This window comes from Oncorhynchus tshawytscha, linkage group LG28 (assembly GCF_018296145.1).
Source record: "Oncorhynchus tshawytscha isolate Ot180627B linkage group LG28, Otsh_v2.0, whole genome shotgun sequence".
Lineage (NCBI taxonomy): Eukaryota > Metazoa > Chordata > Actinopteri > Salmoniformes > Salmonidae > Oncorhynchus > Oncorhynchus tshawytscha.
Window position 1 is genome coordinate 25,738,161 of NC_056456.1, and position 26,800 is coordinate 25,764,960.

At 40.9% G+C, this 26,800-nt stretch overlaps 1 protein-coding gene across 3 annotated transcripts; it reads left to right on the forward strand.

Annotated features, from left to right (window-relative positions):
- The first annotated feature begins 203 nt into the window (after positions 1-203).
- LOC112226987 (WD repeat-containing protein 37) lies at positions 204-25,190 on the forward strand. Of its 3 annotated transcripts, none has more exons than XM_024391747.2 (15): positions 204-395; positions 1,254-1,426; positions 4,002-4,098; positions 4,251-4,346; positions 4,535-4,599; positions 9,424-9,559; positions 10,254-10,325; positions 13,047-13,091; positions 13,212-13,288; positions 13,399-13,636; positions 13,969-14,110; positions 15,417-15,551; positions 15,655-15,667; positions 15,779-15,893; positions 21,955-22,089. In XM_024391747.2, the coding sequence occupies exons 2-14, from the start codon at positions 1,289-1,291 to the stop codon at positions 15,845-15,847; spliced, it is 1,323 nt and encodes a 440-aa protein (XP_024247515.1). In that variant the 5' UTR covers positions 204-395; positions 1,254-1,288; the 3' UTR covers positions 15,848-15,893; positions 21,955-22,089. The 3 variants fall into 3 exon arrangements, with proteins under 3 accessions (XP_024247515.1, XP_024247512.1, XP_024247513.1); XM_024391744.2 differs by lacking the exon at positions 15,655-15,667 and adding an exon at positions 22,359-25,190 and having other exon boundaries at positions 205-395; positions 21,955-22,101; XM_024391745.2 differs by lacking the exon at positions 15,655-15,667 and adding an exon at positions 22,359-25,190 and having other exon boundaries at positions 205-395; positions 13,402-13,636; positions 21,955-22,101.
- The last annotated feature ends 1,610 nt before the right edge of the window (positions 25,191-26,800 follow it).

Below are 26,800 nucleotides of genomic sequence, written 5' to 3' on the forward strand. Positions count from 1 at the left end.
TGAATAATTTACTATCTTATGCTGCCTGTTAATTCCAGTGTGATGAAAAAATAGATATATCTACAATTTTAGGAAAATCATAGCTTGTGTATATGAGGAAAATATTGTGGTCCTACTTGACTCATGGGGTTTGTCCAAAGGGGGTGTTGAAAACACAAATTGGGTAATGAACCCGGAACTAGGCGTAACTTCCTTCGGTGGCCCGGATGAAACGGCCAGTCAGTTAGCTGCTATCTGTTTGACAGTGGGTAGCTGCATAGACTGTCAAAAGAAGGGAAGCTAGACGTCAACAAGAACCTCAGTAAATCTTTTTTTTCTCGTAGATAATGGCAAATGGGTTTATGACAGAATAAATTTCAGAGCGATTTGGAACAAATATCTGGATTTCTAGTATTGTAAGTATATATGCATTCTTTTTTATTTTATTGAATGTGCACGGTTCTCTGCTAGCGAGGTCGCTAGCTCACTAACTAGCTCGGTACGTCAATTCAGTTAACTAGTTAGCGTCGTAGTAGGTCGCACCTTAGCTATTTTTTGTTGTCATTTTGGGTGTACATTTTGTTCAAAATAGCTAGATAGTAGACAGTCTTCGTTCTGTCACCTCAGTAATATCAATGAACATTTGTCAGATGGGTAACATGAGTTATTTCGCGTCATAACTAGCTAGCTATGTAGTTTGACAACTAGCTAGTCTGGTTAACTAACTACGTTCTTACTAGGGAATCAGGCAGGGTTTCTTGACAGGGATTGGTTTTAGGTTAATCTTCAACAGTAATTGTTAACTTGCAGTAACGTTTGTTAGTATGTATTGTGTCACATTCGTTGAACGTTTTCTTGCCTGACATCAGTCCTTCACACACCCCTTCAAGGGCAACATGATTCCAATATTGACATGTGGACATCACATAGTTATTATAATGATATGAAGTTAATCTAACGTTTTATCTATTCCATTTATTTTATGATGACTCCAGTACCTGTCATACATGCTCCTCAAGATGTCCTCTTTAAATCAATGAGATGCCCCTGGGAGCTGTAAAGATATGAATGAGAATATGAGAAATACTGTTTGCATGTGGGGATGTGTACCTGAACACCTCCAAAGGCAACAGTATATACACCACGATCTTTGGCCATACTGACTAAGGAAGACACTCTTAGTATGGATAGGGCCTTGTGTAAAGACCTCTGGAATAGCTCCGAACGAATATAGCTAATCATTTTAACCATGTACTCTGTTTCCTCCTTTACAGTTTCACATAGGAAGGTTGGGAGTCTATGAGTAGGGATGCCTGTCGAAAGTGGAAGCAGTGCAGCTTCTCGCCAGGCCAAGCAGAAGCGCAAGTCCCACAGCCTGTCCATCCGCCGGACCAACAGCACAGAGCAGGAGCGCACAGGTTTACAGAGGGAGATGTTGGAGGGACAGGTGAAGACTGGCCTGGGGGGGAGCATGAGAACAATACACAGATTAGTAGAGTTTTCATTTGCTTTTATCCGTCTGAATGTTGTCAACATGACGAGATTTTCCTATCTGAACACAAACCAGGATATCCTTGTCAGATTGCAAAATTGTATAGAATAGAATGAGGCAATCCACATGTCTGTGGTAGTTGTGTTCTTATCTTGGGTGCACTAATGGCCCTGTCATTTGAACCAATAGGTTCACTAGTCTAAAATAGGCCTAATCCCTTTGCACTGTGATCCATTAGTTTAGAGAGCATGAAATGCTGTTGTGCTGTTTAACCATCAGAATCAATGTGTGCTCTTCTGTCCCTGACCAAGTGATGCAAGTGGACTCAAGCTAATCTATTTCAACATCACTTAGTTAAGTCAATTATATGATATAAAGTGTATGGATGCAGTTATAAGAACAGAACATATTCAGTTGAATGATACATCAGACTACATGAGATACAACAGCCAAACTATACTTTCCCCTATCATAAAATATAAATGAGCCTAACATTGATTTAGTTAACAGTTGTAATCCAAGTAGTAAGTTAATGTAGGAATTTTTGTGGAATTGTTTATTCAATTATCTTAGTTCTATGTTAGCTATTATAAACGGGCTGGTTTGAGCTCTGAATGCTGATTGGCTGACAGCTGTGGTATATACCACGGGTATGACAAAACATACATTTTTGCTGCTCTAATTTCGTTGGTAACCAGTTTATAGTAGCAAAAAGGCACCTCGTGGGTTTGTGGTATATGGCCAATATACCACGGCTAAGGGCTGTATCCAGGCACTCCGCTTTGCGCTTAAGAACAGCCCTTAGACGTGGTATATTGGCCATATACCACACTCCCTTGGGCTTTATTGCTTAATTTTCTTCAGACTTTCTACACTCCAACACTGAACAAACAGATTAAGATCAATTCTATGTCTGATCATTAAAGGCATGCCCAGACGATAATTAAGGGGATGCCCAGATAACTATGGGGATCAACTGTAAAATGCCACTTGCCTTTTTCAGTATGTCTTTTTCATAGTAGTGTATGTTTTCAGCTTTTTTCTGCATATTATTGTGGTAGCATGTAGTGTTACTTCAGAGGAATAATTCACCTTTCTCTTAAATTATTCGGGACATGGGGCAAACCACTTAATCCAACTTTTGTTTTTACTCTGGCTACTTTGATTAGTCTAACTCTGCTGATAATCTGCGTCAACATTTGAAACCTGAGGTAAGTTAGGTGTTCAGAAACACTGCAGCTGTGCCAGAATGTAGAGTACCAGCCTCTCGAGTGGCGCAGTGGTCTAAGGCTGTGCCACTAGAGATTCTGGGTACAAGTCCAGGCTCTGTCGCAGCCGGCCGCGACCGGGAGACCCATGGGGTGGCACACAATTGGCCCAGCGTCGTCCGGTTTAGGGGAGTGTTTGGCCGGCAGGGATGTCCTTGTCCCATCGCACACTAGCGACTCTTGTGGCGGGCCGTGCGTGGTGCACTCTAACATGGTCGCCAGGTGTACAGTGTTTCTTCCGACACATTGGTGCGGCTGGCTTCCGGGTTAAGTGGGCATTGTGTCAAGAAGCAGTGCGGCTTGGCAGGGTTGTGTTTCGGAGGACGCACGGCTCTCGACCTTCACCTCTCCTGAGTCCGTACGGGAGTTGCAGCGATGAGACAAGACCGTAACTACCAATTGGATACCAAGAAAAGGGGGAGAAAAAGGAGTAAAAAAATAATGTAGATTACCTTCTCAATAGCATACTAAATAGTTTAGGTCTAATGTAGTGTTCTCTCTCCCTAGGTTCATTCACATACTATGCAGTTCCTTTCCCCTTGCCAAAACGTTCAGTTCTATGAAAGGGATTTTGGCAATAAGGCTCTTTAACTACTTCCTCGGAGTCCGATGAACTCCAATATATCATTTTTATGTCTGCGTGCAGTTTGCGCTAGTGTAATGACAGTCTACGGGTATCTACGCTAACGCTAGTTAGCAATGGTTCGCAAAACTACCACTAACGTTTTTCATACTGGACACGGGGACATAAAAATGGTGTCCGCAAGTTCATCTGACTCTGCGGAAAAATCCACAAGTATCCCTTTAAATCTACAGCAAGCTTGATTCAACATGTTCTGTGCTCCTATCCAGAAAATCTGTTTTCAGTATTGCAAATCTCTCCATTGCTATTAGCGCAATGACATGCTAGCTGTTCCCGTAGTCTTCCAATCATTGAGCCAATTACTATCCATTTAAAAGCTTGTCTATATAAAAATAAAACATCTATATATACTGAAAAGGTTATCATTTAATAGTGCTAAGGGACTGTAACCCAATAGGGGTTACAGTCCTCTTAGCACTATTAAATGATAACCTTTTCAGTGTCGTCTTGCAGGAATATTATGCTAAATATTTTGCTGTTATAGCACTGGGGCCCACACATTTTGAATTTGAAGTCTTGCTCTCATTATAAACCAAAGGGTGAATTATTCTGTTATTTCTTTCTTATTTTACCAAAAATATTAATATCATCAATTTCTCCCCCATTTATGCATCTGCAGGATTCCAAATTGCCATTGTCTTTGAGAAGCAATCTTCTGGACCTGTTTGGCCAGATTGAGAGGGAGTTTGAAAACCTCTACATTGAAAACATTGAGTGTAAGTATATCACACGAATTGGTGCATAACATTTCTATAGCTTTTTATGTGTGGTCATCATTGGAATGGATGTCACTCTGTGTACACCACTAACCATATGTGAAAATGTGTTGATTGATATGTTTGATAATCCCATTTCTGTTCATTTGCAGTGCGTAGAGAGATTGAAACACTGAACGATCGTTTGACAGCTGAAGGACAAACCATCGATGGGGGAGATTTGACAAAGGGGGCACTTAAAACAAAAGGTTTATAGACAGTAGAATTTCCTTTGACGTTAGAAAGTTTACCATTATTTCTGTTCAACACATGTTAATACTGCAGTGATGGGCCTTAATGCCAAATAAAGAAAATTAGATGGGGAGCCACAATATTTTGATTAGAGACTTCTGACTTCTTATTCTGTTCTCATAATGTGCTCTCTCTTTACTCACAGCAAGTCATAGCACAAGTCAACTTTCACAAAAACTGAAGACCACTTATAAGGCATCTACAAGCAAGGTAAAATGCCTTCTCTTTCTCTCTGACTTGCATGACATTTAAAAGAAAAGGGTTACTATTGTTGAGTACCTACAACTAGTGCTGAGCGATTTAACTGAAATGTCGGTTATTTTGAGGGTTTTAAAACAACTAATTGACTCAAGTTGGTGAAATTGTTTTAATTTGATTTCTTTCAGTTTTTTTCTGTGAGCTCAATGTGTGCATTGTGCAGTTTCTGTAGAGATCACATCAAGCCCAAACTGCGATTAAGTAGAGAAATGTAGTTTGCAACAGGCCAATATTCTACATAGTTTAGCTCAGAAAATATGGTAATTAACTGCAATGCCCATAATCCATTGCACGCCTACTTGTCCGGTCTGTGTTTCTTTTACGCCTGCTACGTTAGGTTAGTGTGGGGCAGACATGGAGAGAGAAGGGACAGAATGTCTGATCCTAAGGGATAGAGTGCAGTTGCTATGTGAGGTATGTCCTAATAAATGATTTAAGTGATTCTTAGTTGGTACTCAGCAGTTATAAAAGTAAGCCTTATTTACTTTGAAGAACTGCTAAAATAGTGATTTTGTCAGACAGTATAGGCAGCTCTAGAGCGATGATTACTTGGAAGAAATGAATAAAGTCATCAAATGTAATATACACAACAACTTAAACATTTTATTAAATATAAGTAATGTAAATAAATGATGGTTATTAGGTGATAATCAGTAATTGGCAGTCACTACCATCATGAGACTTTATTCTGTTACAGCATTCAACCCACATAATACATAGTGCATTTAATGTTTTTAAAAAAAACATGATCGAAATCAAAAACCGTGATTCTTTTTACACTAATCGCTCAGCACTACTTACAATTTAGTTGTTCTCTATTACAATAATTATTTTGGCAAAGGGGTGACTTAGAGGGGACAAAGCCCACTGTTCTATTGAAACACAATCTTAGATGAAAATTCTATTTATTTTTGAGGAAATAGATATAAGGATATATTTGAAATACAATCGCTTTGGGTTTGTACTGTATGTGAAGTTTTCATTGAACAGGAGATATGAAAGTGGTGATATTGTCAATTTTTTTTTTTTTTTTTTTTTTTTTTTTTTTTTTTTTTTTTTTTTTACCTGTGTCATAGCGCTCACATTCTTTCCATGGCAAAGTAGGTGATGGACCTCTTCTCACCTTCGCTGTGGGAAATATTGTGGAGGTGTGGGGTAGAGACTCATGGGTAACAGGTTCTTCATGTCCCCCGTGTCCCCCCACCGCTATGCATGAGCAGCCCAGCCATGGGGGTGATGCACCATCTCCAAGACACTTGGTGATTGAAATGTATGACTTGTTGTTTTCCAGACTAATTTCAGTGAGACTTATTAAAGACACCAATTGATATCTCACTAACTAAAGCTTTCTAAGCCAGTAAGGCTACGCATTTAGTTTTTTGTTTGTTTCTTCATTCACTAGAATGCATTTCAATTGGATTTCCAAGCACTTAGGCCGAAAGTTTGACAAGATCTCTGTGAAATGCCTTGAGCTTCAATGTCTGTAGAGGAAATTTCCTGTATTTACCAAATCATGAGAGCAAACCACACACAAGTCAGAGTTATCATAAAGTCCATCTTTAATTATATGAGCTCCATCACAACCCTGTGACTTTCAGATCAATTAAGTGTCTATAAATGAATTCTCTGAGAGTCCTTACACATTGCAACTGAGATCCTTTATTTATTTTTTATTTTACCTTTATTTAACCAGGCAAGTCAGTTAAGAACAAATTCTTATTTTCAATGACGGAACAGTGGGTTATAGGAACAGTGGGTTAACTGCCTGTTCAGGGGCAGAACGACAGATTGGTACCTTGTCAGCTCGGGGGTTTGAACTTGCAACCTTCCGGGTACTAGTCCAACGCTCTAACCACTTGGCTACCCTGCCGCCCCTTATAGCAAAGACACACATAGCCAGACAGCATTGGCTATATATTTTCGTTCAGCTAAACTATGTTCTTATCTCGCTCTCAGGACCATAAAACAAAACCTCATCAACAGGCATATATCAAATACACCCCTCCTGGACAAGATCACAGAGACCCAGTGAGTGGCACACATACATTGTGGAGCCAAGAGATAATTGGTTCCCCCTCAATCATCCCTTAAAATGATTTAAAAGATATGTTTACATATGAAGACAAGCTTGACCTCTCCCCTCTCTGCGGCCCAAGTAACTGAACCCTGACAGAGAACAGATAACTGCAACCGGCCAACAGTATTATCCAAAAATAGACATTCTAATGATATATCTCACATAAGCATGAAATAAAATAAATAAAACATTTATTTATAAATGTTACCTAAATAATTATGATTCTGCCACGACATGTCTTAAAGGAATACTCTGAGATTCTGGCATTTTGTCTTTGCATGCAGCATGAAGTAAGTTGAGGTAGATTTGCGAGCCAGTGCTAACTAGCATTAGCGCAATGACTACAGATACAGTAGCATACGCTAGCATACCTGTAGACTTCCTGTAGCATTGCCAGAATCTCGCAGTATCCCTTTATTGACTAATGGTTTTAGGTGAAACGGCATTTGTGGGCCTTTTTTTGTTTCCCAGTCAGTGCAATGATCGATGATATTGTGCTCTTTCTATCATTTACATTTGAGTCATTTAGTAGAAAAAACCCTACCACAGTTACTGCAATTAGACTCTTCTTTGAAGTAGCCGCTATCATGGCAACAGTGTGATGGTCTGTTAGGAACAGCTTGGTATTACCTTGTTGAGCATCAGCCCGTTGATTTTCAGCTGCAGTCAGTCACACAATCTCATTACCAGAAATAACTAGCCTATTCCTCTATAGCTCAGTTGATAGAGCATGGTGCTTGCAACACCAGGATAGTGGGTTCGATTCCTGGGACCACCTGTATGTAAAATGTATACATGCTTAACTGTAAGTCCCTTTGGATAAAAGTGTTTGCTAAATGGCTATTATTATTATTATTATTATTTTCAAACATTACAAATAATAATTTAGGCTGACAGCTTGCTCTGTTCAATGTATGCTATGAAACCGTGCATTCATTGCATTCTATGTTAAAACATTTATGATCTATATGTCATTTTCAGAAATGCCTCTTGGAAGGCCTCAAGCACCCACTAATCCTTTCTTGGAATGCTGATGATTTACTGATTGTAAAACAAGCAACAATTTGATATGCTCATTGCAGACTATTCACTGTCTGAATAGGCTATAGCCCATAAACTGGGTCAGGGAGCCATAGATATTTGGCCAGTTTCCTACCTACTGATTTAACGATGTTTTACAGAATCGAACACTCTACCTATTGCCTGTTGCCTAATGGTTAAATATAGCATGTTACGCCAGTGTTACATCTAAATTGGTTCTGTAATCCTTAACAGCTCTTTGAGTATAAACTGAACTGCTATCTTTCCTATGGCCTCCATTCACGACTGACTGTTAATAGCTCTTCATTTAGTTTATGCACACCTTTTAAAATGCATGCCTGTTTCATAGGGAACTGTGTATTAAATCACACCTGGGAACATTTAGAATGTCTATATGTATGTTAGTCCTGAAATGTTTTTTCTCAACTGATTTTATTTTTATTTTTTTTGTATTACACCATCGCATGTATCTCGCACCAAAGCCTCAGGGGGCGTCCCAAATGGCTCTGGTCAAATGTAGTGCATTATTTAGGAAATAGGGTGCTATTTGAGAGAAACCCTCAGCTACTGTATCTGCAGATGATTTATCTGTGCAGCCTTGAGATACAGAGCTGCTGCTGCTATGTGTGGTTAGGCTGCTGTGCTGTTGGCTTGTTCTGTGCTTACAAACAACCCCTGGTTTACCAATCGCTGAAAACTACCTGCAACTTAACAAATCAAAGTTTTGGGTAACATTTTGGTCTTCTATCGTGCCATTATGCTGTTACTAGACCTATATGTTTACTGTAAGTTCACATAGGGTTGAATTTACACTTTATTTTCCATAGTTTTCTCAAGGATGATTTTATGTTTTTTCTATGTGGTTGCAATATTCTGGTTTTCCAGAAATCTGTTTTGAGGATTTTGGATTTCTTGGTTATTCCCTGTTGATTCTGGGAATCTTTCAACTGGGATTTCTGGGACACCTGGGAATTTTTGGAATGTTACTAGAGTTTTGCAGCCCTGTTTATGTATGTTGTTGAATTATTTTGGTGAGATAACTGACCTGCTACTTTATGCCCTCTTGCTTTTACAGTGGGAACGTATTTAGTGGTTTGTTTCAAACACCTGCCACTCCGAAGTCCAACTTGTTTTATTTCCATTTTAGATGTAAACATGGATACTGACTGATGATAATCATTTCGCTATTATTATTTGAAGTCTTTTTGTTTTATTTAACCTTCTATTGCTTAATATGTTCTTTATCCCCTCTTATTTCTTTCACAGCTTTGCATTTAAAAGGAGTTTTGATTAATGCTGCATATTGATTGTGTCCCCAACATGATACTGAGGTGATGTGAATAAATAAATAATGATCATTGTGTCCCAACTGGCACCCTATTCGCTAATATTGTGCACTATTTTTGATCAGAGCACTAAAGAAGTGCGCTATATAGGGAATATGGTGCCATTTTGGACATATCCTAAAACAACCTAAGCTTCTTAGCCATCGCAGAGGTATCATGCTAACTGTTTGGAACCCTAATGACCCTGTGACCCTGTGACCCCCACCCACCCACCCACCCACCCAGTGCTGCTGTCCCTCCCTGCTTCCATTTATGCTTCCTCCTCTTCATTCACCTGTGTGTTAACACCATCTCCTGTCTGCTGCCCTTCAGATCGTTTCCAGTTTTAAAGCCACCACGTCCAGAGCCGTGTGCCAGCTGGTCAAGGAGTATGCAGGTCACAGGGATGGCATATGGGACCTGAGTGTCACCAGGACACAGCCCGTGGTGCTGGGCACAGCTTCGGCAGGTAGATCGCTACAGTACATCCCAATGCCATTGTGGTAGGGTTGCAAAATTCCAGTAAATTCCCTGGTTTTATAGAAATCCCAGATGTAAGGTTCCTGGAATCAGGAGGAAATAAGTAGGAGAAACATAAACCTCCCACCAGTATTTCTGGAAAATCTGTCAAGTTTTTGCAAGCTAGAATTTTGCAAGCCTAGCTAGCTACAGTGCTTCCCAATGTCTTGGCTGCTGGCCTTATTGTCCTCCTGGCCCAAGACTAACAATCATGTTAGTGAGTCACAGCCTAACAGGGCTTTAAAATTCACTGCGAGACTTTGGTTTAATATTCAATCCATTTAACTGTCAACATGTCTGTGTTAAGGTTGTGATAAAGCGATCATAAGGTCTAGTAATGATTGCCTTCAGACCGGAGAGCTTATTGTGCTTTTAATACGCTAAGAGGGGGCAAATGTAATTTGGCAATGGTTATAGTACGATGGTAGTGCGAGCTGAATTAATCATGAACTGTATCCCAAATGGCACCCTATTCCCTATTTAGTGCAATACTTTTGACCAGGGCCCATAGTGCTACTGGTCAAAAGTTGTGCTTTATATTGGAAATAGGGTGCCATTTGAGACTCTCAAAGGATTACAGTATGAAGCGAGCGTGGCCTACTGTTCTAAGCCACTGTGTGTGTACACCACGTGTCTGTCCACAGATCACAGTGCCATGCTATGGAGCATCGAGACTGGGAAGTGCCTCCTGAAGTATGTGGGTCATGCAGGATCAGGTAAAATACTGTTTTTATTTAATCCATGCTATGTGGAGTCATGAAAAAAGCGACTGGTCTAAATGATTCATAGAGACCGTCCCAAATGTTTACTTCCGGCGCTGACAGAGATGGCCGCCTCGCTTCGCGTTCCTAGGAAACTATGCAGTATTTTATTTATTTATGTGTTATTTCTTACATTGTTACCCCAGGATTCATTCCTTGTGTATAAGGTAGTTGTTGTGAAATTGTTAGGTGAGTACTTGTTAGATATCACTGCATGGTCGGAACTAGAAGCACAAGCATTTCGCTACACTCGCATTAACATCTGCTAACCATGTGTATGTGACAAATAAGATTTGATTTGAAATGGCACCCTATTTAGAATCCCAAATGGCACCCAATTCCCTATATAGTGCAATACTTTTGACCAGAGCACTATGGGGCCCTGGTAAAAAGTAGTGTACCACAAATTAAGAAATCATGTGACTAAACGAAATAAGAAGAAAAAATAACTATACTATGAAACAAAGATGAATGATAGTTAAAAAAAGCTTTGGAGCACCTTAAATGAAATTGTTTTGGGGGAAAAGCCAACTCGGCTCCATCATTCATTGAGTCAGATGGTTAATTCATAACGAAACCCAATGATATTGCCAACTACTTTAATTACTTTTTAATTGGCAAGAAAAGCACATTTACGGATTATATGCCAGCAGCAAACGCTGACACTACACGTCCAAGTATATCTGACCAAATTATGAAAGACAAGAATTGTACTTTGGAATTTTGAAAGTCAGTGTGGAGGAGGTGAATGTTTTTGTTGTCTATCAACAATGACAAGCCACCCGGGTCTGACAATCTGGATGTACATTTACTGAGGATAATAGCAGACGATATTGTCACATCTTCAATTTAAGCCTACTAGAAAGTGTGTGCCCTCAGGCCTGGAGGGAAGCTAAAGTCATTCCGCTACCCAAGAATAGTAAAGCCCCCTTTACTGGCTCAAATAGCCGACCAATCAGCCTGTTACCAACCCTTAGTAAACTTCTGTAAAAAATGGTGTTTGACCAGATACAATGCTATTTCACAGTAAACAAATTGACAACAGACTTTCAGCACACTTAAAGGGAAGGACCCTCAACAAGCACAGCACTTACACATATGACTGATGATTGGCTGAGAGAAATTGATGATAAAATGATTGTGGGGGCTGTCTTGTTAGACTTTTGTTAGTCAGCTTTTGACATTATTGATCATAGTCTGCTGCTGGAAACACGTATGTGTTATGACTTTACACCCCCTGCTATAATGTGGATAAAGAGTTACTTTTCTAACAGAACACAGAGGGTGTTCTTTAATGGAAGCCTCTCAAACATAATCCAGGTAGAATCAGGAATTCCCCAGGGTAGCTGTTTAGGCCCCTTGCTTTTAAAAATCTTTACTAACGACATGCCACTGGCTTTGAGTAAGGACAGTGTGTGATGATGATGACTAGAATAAAATCAAACTTTATTTGTCACATGCGCCGAATACAAGTGTACAAGTGTTGACCTTACCGTGAAATGCTTACTTGCAAGTGCACTACTTCAACAGTGCCCTTAACCAAGTGACTGCAACACTTAACAAAGGGCTGCAGTTAGTTTTGGAATGGGTAGCAGGGAATAAGCTTGTCCTAAATATTTCAAAAACTAAAAGCATTGTATTTGGGACAAATCATTCACTATACCCTAAACCTCAACTGTGTCTCGTAATGAATAATGTGGAAATTGAGCAAGTTGAGGTGACTAAACTGCTTGGAGTAACCCTGGATTGTAAACTGTCATGGTCAAAACATATTGATACAACAGTAGCTAAGATGGGGAGAAATCTAGCCATAATAAAACACTGCTCTGCCTTCTCAACAACACTATCAACAAGGCAGGTCCTACAGGCCCTAGTTTTGTCGCACCTAGAGTAGTGTTCAGTCGTGTGGTCAGGTGCCACAAAGAGGGACTTGGGAAAATTGCAGTTGGCTCAGAACAGGGCAGCACGGCTGGCCCTTAAAAGTTCACGCAGAGCTAACATTAATGACATGCATGTCAATCTCTCATGGCTCAAAGTGGAAGAGAGATTGACTTCATCATTACTTGTTTTTGTAAGAGGTGTTGACAAGCTGAATGTGCTGAGCTGTCTGTTTTAAACTACTAGCACACAGCTCAGACACTCATGCATACCCCACAAGACATGCCACCAGAAGTCCAGAACAGACTATGGGAGGTGCAAAGTTCCACATAGAGCCATGACTACACGGAACTCTATTCCACATCAGGTAACTGATGTAAGCAGTAGAATCAGGTTTTAAAAACAGGTAAAAATACACCTTATGGAACAACGGGGACTGTGAAGAGACACATACAAAGGTACAGACACATGCATATGCACATATTGTGATATTGTTCTATGGTGGTATTGAACATTTTGTGTTGTGGACATGTGGTGGTGTAGGAATGCTATATGGTGTACTGTTTTATCTTTAGCTCATTCAGTACAAACATAGTTGACTGTTTTATCTGTTGTTGTATATGTATTGTGGTTGCTTTGGTGTGTTTGGACCCCAGGAAGAGTAGCTGCTACCTTGGGGATCCCTAATAAATACAAATATGGAATAGGGTGTGATTTGGGATGGGCCCAAAGTTTTATTGTGGAGGCTATTAATTAATAAATATATGAACAAATACCTCCTATGTTTTCTCTTTCCAGTTAACTCTATCAAGTTCCATCCCACGGAACAGATGGCTCTTACAGGTGGCTCTTACATTATGCTCAATGTCCAAAATTGTCCGAAAAAAAAAACATTTTAGTCCATTGTATGTTCAGATGTCTATTGGTTTGGAGATGTTTGAGGCCTCTCTGCTCTGTCCACAGCGTCTGGTGACCAGACAGCCCATATCTGGAGGTACATGGTGCAGCTGCCCACCCCACAGCCTGTAGCCGACATCAGTGTAAGCAACTCAAAACCATATCTCTTATAACCCACTGCATCTACAGATGTCTAGTTCTAAATGCTGATCTGTGTGTGTGTGTGTGTGTGTGTCTGTCTCCGATTCCACAGCAGCCGCCCTGTGACGACGACATAGACTTCTCAGATAAGGATGAGGCTGACGGGGACGGTGAAGGCCCTAACGAGTGTCCCTCCATCCGCATGGCTTCCACTACCCTCAGGAGCCACCAGGGGGTTGTCATCGCTGCAGACTGGCTGGTGGGGGGCAAGCAGGTGGTTACCGCCTCCTGGGACCGGGCTGCCAACCTGTATGATGTGGAGACTTCTGAGCTCGTCCACTCACTCACTGGTACGAACCAGCCATTCTCTTAGGGACGGTTTCTGGGACACAGATTAAGCCTAGTTCTGGACTAAAAAGCAAGCGCAATGGAGAATATCTATTGAAAATGCTCTTTAGTCCAGAAATAGGGTTAACATGTCTATGGGAAACCACCCCTTAATGTGTGGTGTAAGTATCTGTAGAGTAATCAATAGATGTAGGTTGTTTTCTGGCATTGTATGTCTGCCATTGAGCCTCTGATCACTTTTCAATCATAATCAATGTTCCCTTAAGAGGACTCTACAACAGTTTTTTGCTCTGCTGTATGTCTCTACCTCACCTCTGTGCGTGTGCGGGCGCAGGCCACGACCAGGAGCTGACCCATTGCTGCACCCACCCCACCCAGCGCCTGGTGGTCACCTCGTCCAGAGACACCACCTTCCGTCTATGGGACTTCAGAGACCCCTCCATCCACTCTGTCAACGTGTTCCAGGGACACACCGAGTGAGTTGCACACACACACCACCTTCCTGTGGGACCTCAGAGACCCCTCATCCACTCTTTCAGTCTGTCACTAGCACCCCTACAAAATTCATGCAAAAAGCATCTCGCCACCCATATGAATCACATTAATTAGACATTAATTTGCAGTCATTATCAATGTGTCTGTTTAGATTACAGGGGGCTGATTTGGTCTGCCAACAGTAGCGGATGAGGGCACAGCTAATCAGCCATTAGTATCCAGAACAAATGATACTGTGATACATGAGTCAGTCAAGTGGATGAAGTAGCTGGTGACCTTCAGGCCTCAAATATTCCTACCAAGACAGCATCCGTGTGTTGTAGTAAATATCTAGGTATTCCTCTCATACTGCAAATCTACTGTATCTAGGGTTGCAAAGCTACTGGAAATGTACCAAAGTTACCAGATTCTTCTGTAATTTGGGTAATTAACAGATAATAGATGGCAAACTATGCTAACTTTAGTAACCTGTATCCATATTGTTAATGAGTTTCTAGAAGATTGAGACCATATGGTTCAAGAGGAAATGGCCTAATTAATGAAAAAAGCATCTAATCAACAATGACATTATTTTTCAATTAACTGCAACTCTTCCAACTATTGACTTTTCTTCGCAACTGCCTCCAGTTTGGCGCCAAAACATTGACAACAAATACATACCAACATAGTAAAATAAAAAAATAAAAAATATTTCATGCTGAAACCTTTGCCTATAAAAAACCCTTGCCTAGTTAAATAAAAAATATTAAACACCAATGATATTCAATAAGTTGGTTTATATTTAGGATAATGTTTTACAGCTTTGTCATTCTATTTAAAAAAAACAAACATTTTATTTAATTATTTCATGTATTTAAATGTGATAAGGCCACACAAAGGGTCAGATATAATTAGACACCTGTGATAATCTGAATTACCCAAAAGGGCCACTAGATGTCTTGTTGTAAATTACATAAAGCCCTTGAAAGTTACCAAAATTCTGTTAGTTTATTGATAAACTTAGAAAGTTTCTGCTAATATACCCTCCCTTTGCAACCCTAGCTAACTGTAATACTATTAAGTGTCAACATTTCCTAGGATATTAGTTGTCAGGGTTCCTTCACTAGGACAACATCAGTGTGTGGTTGATTCAGTCAACTTCAATCTCATTCATTTCATAAAGCACTTTTAACGTCAACAGTTCTCACTAAGTGCTTTCCAGTAATCTGGCCTAATCCCCAAAGAGCAAGGAAAGCACGTGAATGACCGTTTTGAATGACTCTCTTCCGCCATGTCATGCGTCTCCAGCACGGTGACATCAGCAGTGTTCACTGTGGGGGACAATGTGGTGTCTGGGAGTGACGATCGCACCGTCAAGGTCTGGGACCTCAAGAACATGAGGTCACCCATAGCAACAATCCGCACAGACTCTGCAGTCAATAGGTGAGAGCGAGGACTTTCAAATTGAGATAGTAGGCAAGTATTGGTTTGAACCTGTCAAGACTGGTATTTAAGAATTGATATTATATTTTTTAACCCCTTTCAGGATGAGCATGTCGGTGAGCCAACTAATTTAAATATGTTACTGGGAATTTTGTTTTTAGAAGGTTCAATAAAAATGCATGTTTTGAAGCCTAACCTTTTACTGTAGTTTGAACTACTTCTTTCAGGATAAGCGTGTCGGTGAGTCAAAGAATCATTGCTCTTCCTCACGACAATCGACAAGTTCGGCTGTTTGACATGTCAGGAGTGCGGCTGGCTCGACTCCCACACAGCAACAGACAGGTAACCAGCACCAACACACGGAGGCAACAAATACATACATTTCCAGTTGTAATCTGCATCTGTAGTGGTTTTACTGATCTATAGATTGGGCTGGATATTTATATCATAGCACATAATAAGTCAGGATCATATTCATTAGTTTACAACATAGTAAAATCTTTTGCCACTGTAACCAAAAATGTTGACAAAAAAAAAACAAGCAGATTTTATTGGACAAATTCAGAAAGGTCCCTCCATGTTTCAACCAGTTTACTTCCTGGTGAATAAGACCCTGAGGTATATACTACAAAGTAGGATCAAGTAGTTAGCCAGCTAACTTTATTGAGGGTGAATAGGCAAGACAAAATATTTAACTGCTTTTGAGCGGAGTATGGTAGTAAGTGCCAGGTACACTGGTTTGAGTGTGTCAAGAACTGCAACGCTGCTGGGTTTTACACTCAACAGTTTCCCATGTTTATCAAGAATGGTCCACCACCCAAAGGACATCCAGCCAACGTGACACAACTGTGGGAAGAATTGGAGTCCGCATGGGCCAGCATCCCTGTGGAACTCTTTCGACACCTTGTAGAGTCCATGCCCCAACGAATTGAGGCTGAAGCGCTCCCCAAAAAAGGGGTGTGCAACTCAATATTTCGGGGTTGTTCCTAATGTTTTGTACACTGTGTGTATATACAGTACCAGTCAAAAGTTTTGACACACCTACTCATTCCAGGGATTTTCTTTATTTTTTACTATTTTCAACATTGTAGAATTTAGTGAAGATATCAAAACTTTGAAATAACACATGGAATCATGTAGTAACCAAAAAAGTGTTAAACAAATCAAACATTTTATATTTGAGATTCTTCAAAGTAGCCACCCTTTGTCTTGATGACAGCTTTGCACACTCTTGGCGTTCTCTCAACCAGCTTCATGAGGTTGTCACCTGGAATGGATTTCTATTAACAGGTGTGCCTTGTTAATTTGTGGAATTTCTTTCCTCCTTAATGCATTTGAGCCAATCAGTTGTGTTGTGACAAGGTAGGGTTGGTATACAGAATATATATTTACCTATTTGGTAAAAGACCAAGTCCATATTATGGCAAGAACAGCTCTAATAAGCAAAGATAAATGACAGTCCATCATTACTTTAAGACATGAAGGTCAGTCAATCTGGAAAATGTAAAGAACTTTTGCACTGTCGCAAAAACCGTTAAGTGCTATGATGAAACTGGCTCTCATGAGGACCGCCACAGGAAAGGAAGACCCAGAGTTACCTCTGATGCAGAGGATAAGTTCATTAGAGTTACCAGCCTCAGAAATTGCAGCCCAAATAAATGCTTCAGAGTTCAAGTAACAGACACTTCTCAACATCAACTGTTTAGAGGAGACTGTGTGAATCAGGCCTTCATGGTTGAATTGCTGCAAAGAAACTACTACTAAAGGACACCAATAAGAAGAAGACACTTGCTTGGACCAAGAAACATGAGCAATGGAGATTAGACTGGTGGAAATCTGTCCAAATTTGAGGTGAACAGATGATCTCCGCATGTGTGGTTCCCATCGTGATGCATGGAGGAGGTGTTTTGGTGTGGTGGTGCTTTGTTGTTGACACTGTCTGTGATTTATTTAGAATTATTTTTTGTTTATCTGTCAGCCCCAGCCTCGAACTCAGGCCCTATGTGTAGTTAACCCTCTCTGCCCATTCATCGTCATTTTACCTGCTGTTATTGTCTTAGCTGATTAGCTGCTGTTGTCTTAGCTAGCTCTCCCAATCAACACCTGTGATTGCTTTATTCCTCGCTTTATGTCTCTCTCAAATGTCAATATGCCTTGTATATGTATATTGTTGTTTAGGATAGTTATCATTGTTTTTGGTTTACTGCGGAGCCCCTAGTCCCACTCAACATGCCTCAGATACCTCCTTTGTCTCACCTCCCACACATGCGGTGACCTCACCCAGTAGAACTAGTACGTCCAGAGATGCAACCTCTCTTATCGTCACAAAATGCCTGGGTTTTCCTCCACTGTACCCGCACCCCACCATACCCCTGTCTGTAGATTATGCCCTGAATCTATTCTACCACGTCCAGAAATCTGCTCCTTTTATTCTCTGTCCCCAACGCACTAGACGACCAGTTTTGATAGCCTTTAGCCGTACGCTCATCCTACTCCTCCTCTGTTCCTCGGGTGATATGGAGGTTAACCCAGGCCCTGCGTGTCCCCAGGCACTCTCATTTGTTGACTTCTATAACCAAAAAAGCCTTGGTTTCATGCATGTTAACATCAGAAGCCTCCTCCCTAGGTTTGTTTTACTCATTGTGCTATAGCACACTCCACCAACCCTGATGTCCTTGCCGTGTCAAAATCCTGGTTTAGGAAGGCAGTTGCAATCTGCTGCAGAGATAGCTTGCAAAGTTCTGTCATACTTTCCAGGTCTATGCCCAAACAGTTCAAGCTTCTAATTTAAAAAAATAATCTCTCCAGAAATAAGTCTCTCACTGTTGCCACCTGTTATAGACCCCCGTCAGCTCCCAGCTGTGCCCTGGACACCATATGTGAATTGATTGCCCCTCATCTATCTTCAGAGTTCGTTCTTTTAGGTGACCTAAACTGGGATATGCTTAACACCCCGGCAGTCCTGTAATCTAAGATAGATGCCCTCAATCTCACACAAAGTATCAAGGAACCCACCAGGTACAACCCTAAATCTGTTAACATGGGCACCCTCATGGATATTATCCTGACCAACTTGCCCTCCAAATAAACCTCTGCTGTTTTCAATCAGGATCTCAGCGATCACTGCCTCATTGCCTGCATCCGCTATGGGTCCGCGGTCAAACAACCACTTCTCATCAATGTCAAACGTTCCCTAAAACACTTCTGTGAGCAGGCCTTTCTAATCGACCTGACCCGGGTATCCTGGAAGGATGTTGACCTCATCCCGACAGTCAAGGATGCCTGGTCATCTTTAAAAGTAATTTCCTCACCATCTTAAATAAGCATGCCCTTTTCAAAAAATGTAGAACTAAGAACAGATATAGCTCTTGGTTCACTCCAGACCTGACTGCCCTCGACCAGCACAAAAATATCCTGTGGCGGACTGCAATAGCATCGAATATTCCCCGCAATATGCAACTGTTCAGGGAAGTCGGGAACCAATACACGCAGTCGGTCAGGAAAGCAAAGGCTAGCTTTTTCAAACAGAAATTTGCCTCCTGTAGCTTAAACTCCAAAAAGTTTTGGGACACTGTAAAGTCCATGGAAAACAAGAGCACCTCCTCCCAGCTGCCCACTGCACTGAGGCTAGGTAACACTGTCACCACTGATAAATCCACGATAATCGACAATTTCAAGAAGCATTTCTCCATGGCTGGCCATGCTTTCCATCTGGCTACCCCAACCCCGGCCAACAGCTCCGAAAGCACCGCAGCTACTTGCCCAAGCCTCCCCAGCTTCTCCTTCACCCAAATCCAGATAGCAGATGTTCTGAAAGATCTGCAAAACCTGGACCCATACAAATCAGCTAGGCTAAACAATCTGGACCCTCTCTTTCTAAAATTATCCGCCGCCAATGTTGCAACCCCTATTACCAGTCTGTTCAACCTCTCTTTCGTATCATCCAAGATCCCTAAAAATTGGAACGCTGCCGCGGTCATCCCCCTCTTCAAAGGGGGGGACACTCTAGACCCAAACTGTTATAGACCTATATCTATCCTGCCCTGCCTTTCTAAAGTCTTTGAAAGCCAAGTTAATAAACAGATCACTGACCATTTCAAATCCCACTGTACCTTCTCCGCTGTGCAATCCAGTTTCCGAGCTGGTCACGGGTGCACCTCAGCCACGCTCAAGGTACAAAATGATATCCTAACCGCCATCGATAAAAGATTGTACTATGCAGCCATCTTCATCGACCTGGCCAAGGATTTTGACTCTGTCAATCACTGTATTTTTATCGGCAGACTCAACAGCCTTGGTTTCTCAAATGACTGCCTCGCCTTGTTCACCAACTACTCAGACAGAGTTCAGTGTGTCAAATCGGAGGGCCTGTTGTCCAGACCTCTGGCAGTCTCTATGGGGGTACCACAGGGTTCAATTCTCGGGCTGACTCTTTTCTCTGTACATATCAATGATGTCGCTCTTGCTGCGGGTGATTCCCTGATCCACCTCTACACAGACGACACCATTCTGTATACATCTGGCCCTTCTTTTGACACTGTGTTAACAAACCTCCAAACGAGCTTCAATGCCATACAACACTCCTTCCGTGGCCTCCTTAAATGCTAGTAAAACTAAATGCATGCTTTTCAACCGTTCACTGCCTGCACCTGCCCGCCCGCCCGCCCGACCTAGCATCACTACTCTGGACGGTTCTGACTTAGAATATGTGGACAACTAGAAAAACCTAGGTGTCTGGCTAGACTGTAAACTCTCCTTCCAGACTCATATTTAACATCTCCAATCCAAAATTAAATCTAGAATCGGCTTTCTATTTCGCAACAAATCCTCCTTCACTCATGCCGCCAAACATACCCTAGTAAAACAAACTGACTATCCTACCGATCCTCGAATTCGGTGATGTAATTTACAAAATAGCCTCCAACACCCTGCTCAGCAAATTGGATGCAGTCTATCACAGTGCCATCCGTTTTGTCACCAAAACCCCATTTACCACCCACCACTGCGACCTGTATGCTCTAGTTGGCTGGCCCTCGCTAGATATTCGTCGCCAGACCCACTGGCTCCAGGTCATCTACAAGTCTTTGCTAGGTAAAGCTCTGCCTTATCTCAGCTCACTGGTCACGATAACACCCACCCATAGCACATAACACCCACCCATAGCACGCGCTCCAGCAGGTATATCTCACTGGTCATCTCCAACACCTATGTGGCCGCCTTTTCTTCCAGTTCTCTGCTGCCAATAACTGGAAGGAATTGCAAAAATCGCTGAAGCTGGAGATTTATATTTCCCTTACTAACTTTAAACATCAGCTATCCGAGCAGCTAACCAATCGCTGCAGCTGTACATAGTCCATCTGTAAATAGCCTTCCTACCTTCCTCATCCCCATATTGTATTTATTTACTTTTCTGCTCTTTTGCACACCAGTATCTCTACTTGCACATCATCATCTGCACATCTATCACTCCAGTGTTAATTTGCTAAATTGTTATTATTTGCTACTATGGCCTATTTATTGCCTTACCACCTCACGCCATTTGCACACACTGTATATAGACTTTCTTTTTTCTATTGTGTTATTGACTGTACGCTTCTTTATTTCATTTGTAACTCTGTGTTGTTGTTTGTGTCGAACTGCTTTGCTTTATCTTGGCCAGGTCGCAGTTGTAAATGAGAACTTGTCTCAACGAGCATACCCGGTTAAATAAAGGTGAAATAAAAAATACATTTAAAAAAGCACACTTAACCAGCATGGCTACCACAGCATTCTGCAGCGATACGCCATCCCATCTGGTTTGCGCTTAGTGGGACTATCATTTGTTTTTTTCAACAGGATAATGACCCAACACACCTCCAGGCTGTGTAAGGGTTATTTGGCTAAGAAGGAGAGTGATGGAGTGCTGTATCAGATGACCTGGCCTCCACAATCATCCGACCTCAACCCAATTGAGATGGTTTGGGATGAGTTGGACCACAGAGTCAAGGAAAAGCAGCCAACAGGTGCTCAACATATGTGGGAACTCCTTCAAAACTGTTGGGAAAGCATTCCAGGTGATGCTGGTTGACAGAACACCAAGTGTGTGCAAAGCTGTCAAGGCAATGTGTGGCTACTTTGAAGACTCTTAAACATATTTTGTTTTCTTTAACACTTTTTTTGGTTACTGTGTTATTTCATAGTTTTGATGTCTTTGCTATTATTCTACAGTGTAGAAAATAGTAAAAATAAAGAAAAACGCATGAATGAGTAGGTGTCCAAACTATTGACTGGTAATGTACGTTTAGCTTAATGAACCAGAAAATCAACAGTTATTTCTGGTTGTTTATCAAAGGTAACTGGCTAACTCATTGATCCTGCTTTGCAGTATACCCTTTAGTGTACTAATGTGGCTGTTGCTTCACAGGGCCACCGGCGCATGGTGTGCTGCTCAGCCTGGTGTGAGGACAACTCCTCCTGTAACCTCTTCAGCTGTGGCTTCGACAGGCAGGCCATCGGATGGAACATCAACATCCCAGCTCTGCTGCAGGAGAAGTGAGCCCAGCCCAGACAGGTTTGTTTTCCCCCTCACTCACTATCTTGTGTTTTTTTGTTGGTACGCCTAGTCCTAGACTCAATGGGGAATTTTCATAGAAGGTGCTTTATACTTCAGGACTAGGCTTAATCTGTGCCCGCGAAACCGCCTCTGTGTTATTTGCAACTGCATATATTTATATATTTTTGACATTACTTCTCTTTTCTATACATATCTGAAAGGGGTATGTGATTTACAAAATGTAAATGTCATCGTATTGTTTTCTTGTGTGTCAGCCCTGAGCCATCCGCCTGGCCCATCTGCTCACTGAACCCCATGTTAAGAACTGATCCCTGGTCAGTTCAGTCAGATGCCACCACCCTCAGGCAGGGAGGGGAGAAGATCGATCGAGGACCACTCTCTCTCTGTGTCAAGTATTCATGTTCTTCTCACACTCCAAATGTGGTCACAGTCTGGTCTGCATAGTTTGAATATACATAGCGTACTACATTACATGTGTGATGGTGTGTGGTGGTTTTCAAACATGCCCATGTATGTACAGAAAATGTAAAGGACTACTCTCTGCTTTGTTGTTGGGCTTATTTTGATCAGTTTATTCATGACTTTCCTTCTGAAGATAAATAGCACTGACATAAAGAAGGTACGGGGGGATTTTGTAGTCACCCTAATTTTCAGTTCAGAATAGGTCAGGCACCTTTTTGATGGTGTAGCCTCGTTGATAATGAGCAGCATTTCATGGAGACTTGTGTTAGTACTGAAATGCCACACATCTGCTTTCGAACCCACCTTAACCGCTCAGAAGTACAGCTAGCCAAGCTACTGCATATCTCTGTGCCATTTCGGCAAAGCCATACTTTGTCAAGGTTTACTGCATATCTCTGTGCCATTTCGGCAGAGCCATACTTTGACCATCTATTGGTGATCAACTGAGCACTGAATAAGGAACATGCAGAGCTGCTACAGTACAGTGTTCAAGTGGCTCTGTCATGCACCTTTTAGAACCAATAGCTGTTACAATTTTATTTGTTGTTAAACTGTTTTAGCCTAAATACCATTGCAGCTTTTGTACAGACTTGACAGAATCCTACTCTTGAGTCCTAGACAGTATGTTGTACCAGTGGATTAAATTGTGTAAACACCCCATGTTTAGAGGTTGAGGTTGATCGTCTTCACCATTTTAATAGGCACTTCATTCAGGTTGAGGTTGATCTTCTTCACCATTTTAATAGGCACTTCATTCGTGTGTAATAATCATAAATGAGTCTTAGAAAGTAAGACGTCATGAAATTGCTGTAGAGTTTACAAACAATAATAACATGTGAAGTGTTTCTTAGAATTAGTCAGTATTGAACCTGTTACAGGGATATATAGGTCAGTAACTTGTTACCACGTGGTACTTCCTTGCGTAAGTAAGTGGGATCTCTAAGAGCGTTCTAATGCAATAGCTGTAACATGCTTGGTGTGCTCAGTGATCATGGCGTTAATTTCTTCATAGGAAACTAAAAGAAGAAGAGATTATTATGTGTTTGAGGTAAGTGTGATGTCATAAAGTAGCTGTGTCTGTTTTTTAGAGAAAGAGAATCAATGTTTGACTTGAAAACATTTTGAGTGTAATTGTCTGTGAGAGTCACTTGGCAGGCAGCACAGTTGACTTGGTTACATTCCTGCTCTTACGCAGACAAATGTTACAAAATTCTGCATCTGTATCTCATGAGGCAAGCTAGCTTTATTGCAATCGTAAATGCTTCTTTAGAGACTTAGATATGCTTTGTTTTGCTAACTTGTAACAACATATTAACTATTGATATTTATACAAGAAGTCACGTTGAACATCTTTTATCCCATTATGGAATCGTTATTGTGACGAAATAAAGTGGTTCCAGGTATAGGCCCACAGTTCTAAGTGAGCGTAACTTTCCTTCCACAATAAATTTCACATCTGGGGAAAATTAAATGTAATCATCTCTATTCAAAGGGGCCTATTTGGCTTAATGGTGTATTCTTGCTGTATATTTTATTATCCTTTTAACTTTGAGGTGATCTTTTCATTTCCACTAGTTCTTCATCCTGTGCAGTTAAAATCAGTTGGATCTCTTTGGTTTCATTGGCTGAAGTATTGTTTTAATCTATAGTGGTTTGCATGTAGTCTTTCTCATGTACCGTTTACATCAGGGATGTCTTAGGGGTTACTCCTAGCCTGGTCCCACATCCATTTGTGCTCTTACCAACTCCAATGGTCATTGTCAAGCCAAACATGACACTACTGTAAGTGACAAGAAGTTGGCATGATGGCACAAACAGATTGGCACTGAAAATAGGCTACTGCAGATGTGGTTGTGCAGTTCTATGCATGACTAATACCACATGATGTAGTACTAGAGGCATTGATTAAGTGACTATAGTAATCTGTTACATGGGTTGGTATAATAAGAGATGTCTCTTGGACCGTAGCTGTCCAGGATTGTAATCCGTGATTTAAGTGAAACAAATTTCTTTGAAATATCAAAGAAGTATGGCCTGTGAATGTGAAGTCTAGCCTGGTGCCAGATCTGTTTGTGCGCTTGCCAACTTCATTGCTCGTTTGGCATGACAATGAATGAAAAGGAGTTGGCATGGTAGCACAAACAGACTGCCACTCAGACTACCTGACCTCCTGAGCCACCATGCATAGCTAGTTGACCATGTTTATCATCACTTTCTTCATGGATTTATTTACATTTCAGTCTCATGGTTTTATCAGCTGGTCATGTAAATGTTCATTTCAATGGAGTACAGTGCTTGCTTGTTTCCCAAATGGCACCCTATTCCGTATGTAATGCGTTACAAAGGGAATAAGGTGCAATTTGAGACGCATACTCTCATTACATCATACAAACTTAGCAGTAGAAATCAACAGTGTAAAAGCTTTAGTAAAACTGTGGTTACCTACCTAATGATATTTTATGTGGTAAAATAGGTTCATTTTAACAAGAGGAGTTCCACCAGTACACATCTCATAACATGAAACAGTTTAGCTGTATGTGTGTGCATGCGCGCACATGGTGGCTATTCATAAGGAACAGCAGCTTGTGAAATCAAATAAAATGTTGTGCTGTTTCATTCCCTCAGAATTGTGTCCTCTTCTTTGTCGTAGTTCAGCCTTGCTTCGAGTCTTACAAGGCTGACCATTACTTTGGTGCCGCGATATGAGGATAGTGTTAAATTAATTGTTTAATTAATTAATTGTCTTTTATCACCCAGTTGTCAGAAAACAGACAAAGACCAAGTAGATTATTCTAAAATTGCCAATTGACTCACTTTAATAAAAATATAAATTACTCTTTTACATTTCACATTCAATGATCTAGATATAAAGTACTTCTGCATTACTGTTAGCATTCAATCATTTTAGTCTGTGAGATGTTGTCTGTTTTGTGTGGAAATAAATATCAAACAATACGACTGCTTGTGGAAAGAGGAAATACATGAATATAACGTTTAATTTGCTATGTGTTTATAGGTGTATGTGTGCAATTGTAACAGAGGGAAAATACTAACGAGAGTAAATTACTGTCAAAACTGTCTGTCCGTAAAAAACTATTTTAATATTGTTATAATCTCAGAACCTGCAATGTTCTCTTTGAGCCACTTGATGTCCCTGCTCTTTCATATTTCTCAGGGCCAGATTCACATTCTGTAGCTTACTTGGTGCCCAGTACTACAATGATAATTTCTTTAAAAATTACAAATAAATACTTGACTGAATGTTTGAAAGGATAATCTATGCAATGCAAGGAGACTACAAAAGGGGAGCTTAAGTGAGTAACTCAACAGGTGTAGGTGAAGGATTGCTAAAAGGAAAACAGGTTTATCTTTGGGCTACTGTATTGTTACTGTATATGACTGCACAGTGGAGGAAATAGAAGTGGAGGGGTATGTATACTACAAAGCAGGATCAAGGAGTTAGCCAGCTAATTTACTTAAATATTCTGAAATAACTTGTAATTTTACCATATTTTTCTCTGCAATTTCGTAATGGGGCGGCAGGGTAGCCTAGTGCGAGCGTTGGACTAGTAACCGAAAGGTTGCTAGATCGAATCCCCAAGCTGACAAGGTAAAAATCTGTCGTTGTGCCCCTGAACAAGGCAGTTAACCCACTGTCCTTAGGCCGTCATTGAAAATAAGAATTTGTTTTTAACTGACTTGCCTAGTTAAATAAAGGTCAAATAAAAAATATCCAGCTATGATCTTGTCTCATCGCTGCAACTCACCGACTGGCTCGGGAGAGGCCTACACACTGCTAGCTTTTTGTTTATCTGGTACAAGAAAAACCCTCGGATACATAAAAGCTTATTGCAGAGATCTCGGCCCCCAGGGTGGTCTAGCACTTCAGAACTTTCAATATTATTACTGGGCAGCTAATATAATAATCATTATATATTGATGACAGAAATTCCTGATGTTGCAGGCCATAAATGGTTGACCTTATAGATTTCATCCTATGGCCCCACCTCATTAGCTGCCTTACTCTACTCAAAACTAGCCGAGCCTGTTTCCAAATACACTAAAACCCCTATTGTGAAACATTCTCAAAAAAATCAGGAAATGGTTAAGCTGATCGTTTGCTCTCGGTGAATTTTCAACTTCTGCCCCGTTATTAAACAACCATACATTCTCTCCACCATTAGTAGACAGGGCGTTTCATATCTGTCCTAGAAAACGGATCTCCTCACTGAAC